Source organism: Leptodactylus fuscus, chromosome 3 (genome assembly GCF_031893055.1).
Source record: "Leptodactylus fuscus isolate aLepFus1 chromosome 3, aLepFus1.hap2, whole genome shotgun sequence".
Taxonomy (NCBI): Eukaryota; Metazoa; Chordata; class Amphibia; order Anura; family Leptodactylidae; genus Leptodactylus; species Leptodactylus fuscus.
Window position 1 is genome coordinate 163160130 of NC_134267.1, and position 6000 is coordinate 163166129.

Consider the following 6000-nt stretch of genomic DNA (forward strand, 5'->3'; position numbering starts at 1 on the left):
TTAGGCTCTGTACCGTCAGATTGGTGGTTAAGTAAAAGGTGGAAAGAATGAATAATTCAGCCTTCCCTGACACTGTCCAATCAGTAACAGGTAGATTTAGAGAGCTCAGAATCACATACCAATGCCTACTACTCAACAGTAGAGAATCTAATTATCTTATCCGGCACCAAAACAAAGGTTCTATGAGCTGCACGACCTGAGCATTGTAGGGATGTGGAGGCAACACACACTACTGAGCCTCATTTTGACATGTTTTAAGGACATTACATGAAATGTGGATCAGCCTGTAGTGTGTTTTTCCACTTTAATTTTGGGGGTGACTCCAAATCCAGGCCTCCATTGGTTAATAAATTTGATTTCCATTGATGATTTTTGTGTGATTTTGTTGTCATCACATTCAACTTTGTACAGAAGTAGTCATTGAGAATATTTCATTCACTCAGATCTAGGATGTGTTATTTGAGTGTTCCCTTTATTTTTTTGAGCAGTGTATATTGTTTGTCATTTGTGTTTCATAACTATTTCATCCATAGTTTATCCATGCCATAGTATTAATCTGTATATGCAAATTTAACCTCTAACATGAGACAGCAGTGACCACTCCACTATGGTTGGGGGCATTATATGTATATTAGAAACTTTATGCACATCATTCATTGTCTCTGATTTGTCCGAAGAAGGGCACATTAACCCTTAAACACTTTACACTTAAAATTTTAAAAAAGGATAACAAGAATATTTCAGTGGCCATTCTGAAATCTTTGGCAGCTTGGTTCACGAAAAAAACTCCATGTTTATTAACAAATCTGTTATGTTAGCTAATCAGACAAATATTCACGACAACCTAATCTACTATATTACAGGTGTTCCTTGTGGAGAAAGCTGGAAGACGATCCCTTTATCTCATTGGTTTGGCAGGAATGTGCATCTGTGCTGTGATCATGACGATTGCTTTAGCTTTGCTGGTAAGATTAATATAAACTACCTAGATTGTATAATATATATATATATATATATATATATATATATATATATATATATATATAATTTTCATATACAGTATGAATGTCGATGTACATAAATCATATTTTACTGAACAGGCAATTAAGTGGTATTTTTTTTAAATAAATATACATCAAGAAATAATTGGAACTAATATTCCTATAACTGAATAATAGCTTAGCATATAATCCGCATACTTGGTTGAAATGCTAACTAATAAGTAGATATGAATGACCATCATCAAATTCGTGGAAATTAATAAGACCTTCTTATGTCTTCTAGCATCAGCATGCTTGGATGAGCTATCTCTGTATGGTTGCCATCTTTCTGTTTGTGATATTTTTTGAAGTCGGGCCCGGTCCAATTCCATGGTTCATTGTTGCTGAGCTTTTCAGCCAAGGTCCTAGACCTGCAGCAATGGCAGTATCTGGATTCTGCAATTGGACATGTAACTTCATCATTGGAATGTGTTTCCAGTACATCGCAGTGAGTATACAGCCAAAATGTATTCATCTATGTATAAGGCATATCTAGCAGTTCCAGCCTTTTATATATAACATGAATGTTAATTTTAGACATTTTCTCACAAAATGTTTGAAATAGACATCAGAAAATATTCCATCATCATTATTATTATTATTTATCTATTTATATAGCACCATTAATTACATGGTGCTTTACATTTGAGAATTCTGTTGTGCACAATATTGTCTAGAAAAGTGTCATTGTTGTCAAAAATAGCCTATTCACATTTCTGTCACCTACTAACAAGACCTTGTGTCTTAAAATGGGATCTGTTGGGTTTTGCTATGGTCATTTTCAGAGAAAGAATAGCGCTGCATGTTGGGTTCTTTGTCTTCCTCTGGATCAATACTGTAGGGGATTGTAGGGTTATAGGTTGGACTTAATGGTGTGAAGTCTTCATCCAACCTCATCTACTATGTGTAACTATATATGTAACTATATTTAAAGCATCACGGAATCTCTAACAGATGCTACTAGATAGACGTCCAATAGAAATATGAACAATAAAAATAAAATGATGGATGCTATACACCAATTATAATAATAATTATACATTTTATTTATATAGTGCCAGCATATTCCACAGCGCTTTACAAATCATAGGGTTCAGTACAGCGAAAATGAGACATTACAGAGTAATAAATCAATTCACACAATAGGAGTGAGGGCCTTGCTCGAAAGAGCTTACAATCTATGAGGTAGAGGATGTGGCACAAGAGGTAGCAGGGGCAGCATAGGAGGTAGCCGGGGTGAACCTAGCCTCTCTGTTACCTAAGTACTATAGAAAGCGTTGTGATATAATAATACATTTTATTTATATAGCGCCAACATATTCTGCAGCGCTGTACAATTTGTAGGGTTCAAATAAAGACAGAAAGATGCATTAAAAAGAAAGTCATTTCACACAATGGGACTGAGGGCCCTGCTCGCAAGAGCTTACAATCTATGAATGAATATAAATGCTGTCTGGCTTGCACAGGATGGGCCAGTAAAAAGTATTGGCCACTACCTATTGCAATAATACAATAAGTAGCGACCGATTAGAAAAAGAAATGCCATCCCCAGTTTATTCCAATTCATGGATGAGCATCAGCATTGCTTGTACAGTGGGCTAGCCATGTTTTATGTAAAAGGTTACTATAATTATACAAATAAATAAAGCTTTATTGAGCCGGACACAAGCCAGTGTCCTTTTATGAACACAGATCAACTGGTCTGAGTAGTTTTATATTTGATTACTTTTTGGCTTTTTATCTATTGTCAAACATATTACTTATTTCGGCAAAAACATACAGTACAGTACTTAAGGTTTAGCTGTTTTTTTTACTGTAATTATCTATTTATTTGTGGATATTTAACATTTTCCATAGGACACATAGTAACCTACAGTATAAATGCATAAGACATGATATATACCCCTTTCTTTGTGTTTATTTCCAGGAAGCATGTGGACCCTACGTGTTCATCATATTTGCCATTCTTCTCTTCGGCTTCACTGTATTTACATACTTTAAAGTTCCAGAAACTAAAGGGAAATCTTTTGAGGAGATATCTGCTGAGTTCCGTAAGAAGAAACTCAAGGGACTTAAATCTACAGAGATGGAGTATCTGGGATCAAGTACAGACGCTTGAGTTCTTTGACATCTGGACAGTTGTTTTACATTTTAGAAATGATTTGATGACAAACAGGGTAAAACTGATATTTTTGTAATTTTATGGATCCATATTTTTACAAAGCTGAATATAAGAAATATGTGTTGTATGCATGAGAGGCATTTAACAAAAAAAGCATTGAAAAGCCTTGCCAATATCTGCAACAATACACACTCAGGTAGCTATTTTATAGAAAAACACTACAACTAGCTTTGTTATAATCATATTACTATAAACCATGTTATTTTCAAAGTTGTCCTATAGATTATACAGTTCTCATTTTATGTCTATGCATTTGCAGCATATATTGACCTACATTGTAAATACTGTAAAATGAGGTATTAACAATACCCAATAACCAAATTTCAGAAATGATAGAACCACAAGACCACCTACTTGCTAGAATGCCTAGTGTGATGTGGTTACTTGTGTGTTACTTGAAATGTTTAGTTTAATTTTGTAGAATGACTGACATAGAGATATTTTGTTTTATATGTGGTTGGACAAATATGTACTAAGAAAATGGCCAATACTTGTTTCACTTGAGTTGTAAGTATAAGCCTAGAGGTGTATGCTGACTATAAGGAATTTGGTTTAGAAACATGTAAGATATAGCCAAGACAATGGTCACATAGTCTAATTCAACTGTCACTTTGTACAATAAAGGTGAGCAAAGGAATTGAGTTAATAGATGGATGTTCACCTCTCAGGACTCTCCTCTGTAGGCGAGAACAGAGAGGTGATACACAAAGTGTGTTATAGTTTGGAGGACCTAGCATGTCCATGTGTTGCACAGACAACGTGATCATGATTTTAATGGACAATGTGTAGTGCTTCATCTCGCCTGTGGAGGCACTGCAGGAAAACAGAAACATCCCTGTACTATTTTAAAAAAGTATCATTTTCGATTTTCTCTTCATGTCTGTTTATAATATTGCTGTTGAGATTAAGTTATATGTCCTGTCACACTGACACTTCATCTAAATTTTGCCGTTCCGAGTATTAAATATTAGGGCTTTTAATGCCCGCAGTACCAGGTATTTCCAAATAATACATTTATATACAGAGTGGAAATCCTCAATGCCTATCACATCTCAAGAGTCACTGACTAACCATTTAGCATATTGTTTACAGTTCTAGACTGGTCTGTTACATAATCCAGAATGTTTTTTTTCCTATGGGATTTCAAGAGTTTTTTTCAAATACCTTTTCAACATTTTGATATCAAATATGTACTGATTATATGTAAATTGCAGTTATCATCCATCATGGAATAGAAATCCAGGGTGCAAAGAATTAACCTAATATTACCTTTACCAAAATCTGTGTCTTTTTTTTTATTTGATATTGTCAGTTACAAGTGTATAGGCGAATGCATGCATCTTATATTACTGTAGAGCAATATAGCAAGATTTTGTTGCCCTTGTATATAATATTTCTATACAATCCCTTATTATCATCATGTGTACATCTTTATCATAGATTAATCCATTTACTATATTTTTATAAACATTACTTTATGACAATGTACATTAGTGACTGTTGAAGCGATGACACATATGATCAATCTATACTATACCACTGTGCTGTATGTATTATTATATTGTGACATTTTTTATGTTTTTTTTTATATTAATTTTAATTTGGATGCTCTGTCTATATCAACTAACATGTTATAATAACTCTTACACCCCCTACAACATACTAAACTGTTTTTGTCTCATAATGAAGACATGAAGAAACTTCTTTTGATGTGTTAACCAACATGCAACACAAGTAAATGTATGAGGCCATAGAGCTCAGGAAGGAATGCGCTGACCACATACTGGCAAGCCATTTTAAATAAACCATTATCTATTGGATTATTTTAATAGGAAATAGCTGATATTAAATAAGTCTCACCTACCCTAGCTTCTGACTCCTCTTCTTCAGCCCACCGATCTCCCACACATGATGTACTGAAGCTGTCAGTGCCTGGACGTAATGTACAACACGGTGGTGTAACTAGGAATGCTGGGGCCCTGTGGAAAACTTTTGACATGACCCCCCCCCCAGCAGGTAACGGCCTATTAAAGAAAAAAAAATCTGCAGTGGTAGTGGCTGCCGCCGGGCCCCCTAGTGTCCTGGGCCTTGTGGCAGTGGCTACCACTGCTACCCCAGTAGTTATGCCTCTGGTGCAACAGCCCTTAACACCACACAATGGCATGAAAGACATGTGTTGGGGCCACTCGGAGGCAGTAAACTGTATAGAGGGCTATTAAGGAAGCACTATACAGTGTGTGGCGGCACTATGGGGCATTTTACAGTGCAAGGGAAACAAATCTGTCCAAGTCCATTCCTGTTAATAGTGAACTACAATTTAAGTCACTGGAATTGGATTTATTGATTCACTTTGTATTACATAACCTGGCAACAATTTAAATATGAACATTTTACGTATTACTGTGGCTTATATGAAAATTTTTGTCATCATCTCAAGATTTTAATATAGAAATCAGTTTTATTGTTCTTAATGACATATGAATTGAATGCCATTTTTCTTGTTAGGTGAGATTTATGACACCTTACTAGAGCCAAGAATCAAATGTAACACATTTACATTATACATATCTATGTTAGTTGCTGATCAGGGGCCGCACAGGCTTTCTCATAATTTTGCTGAGTATTATTTCTACATGCAACATTAAATTATTCTGGAATTTACAATAAACAATAACATTTTGGTAAAACTGGATGAGAAGGCGGAAGAGTCTTATATGGTAAACATAAGATGATCAAATATATAATGAACATACACCATAAAGTATTAAGTCTGTCAAA

At 34.9% G+C, this 6000-nt stretch overlaps 1 protein-coding gene across 1 annotated transcript in view; it reads left to right on the top strand.

Moving 5' to 3' along the window:
* Positions 1 to 5253, top strand: part of SLC2A2 (solute carrier family 2 member 2) — a 50898-nt gene extending 45645 nt beyond the window's left edge. Inside the window, exons 9-11 of the mRNA XM_075268677.1 lie at positions 864 to 965; positions 1285 to 1488; positions 2968 to 5253. Coding sequence (XP_075124778.1) covers positions 864 to 965; positions 1285 to 1488; positions 2968 to 3159 — 498 coding nt within the window. The 3' untranslated portion in view covers positions 3160 to 5253. The remainder of the gene's footprint in view (positions 1 to 863; positions 966 to 1284; positions 1489 to 2967) is intronic.
* The last annotated feature ends 747 nt before the right edge of the window (positions 5254 to 6000 follow it).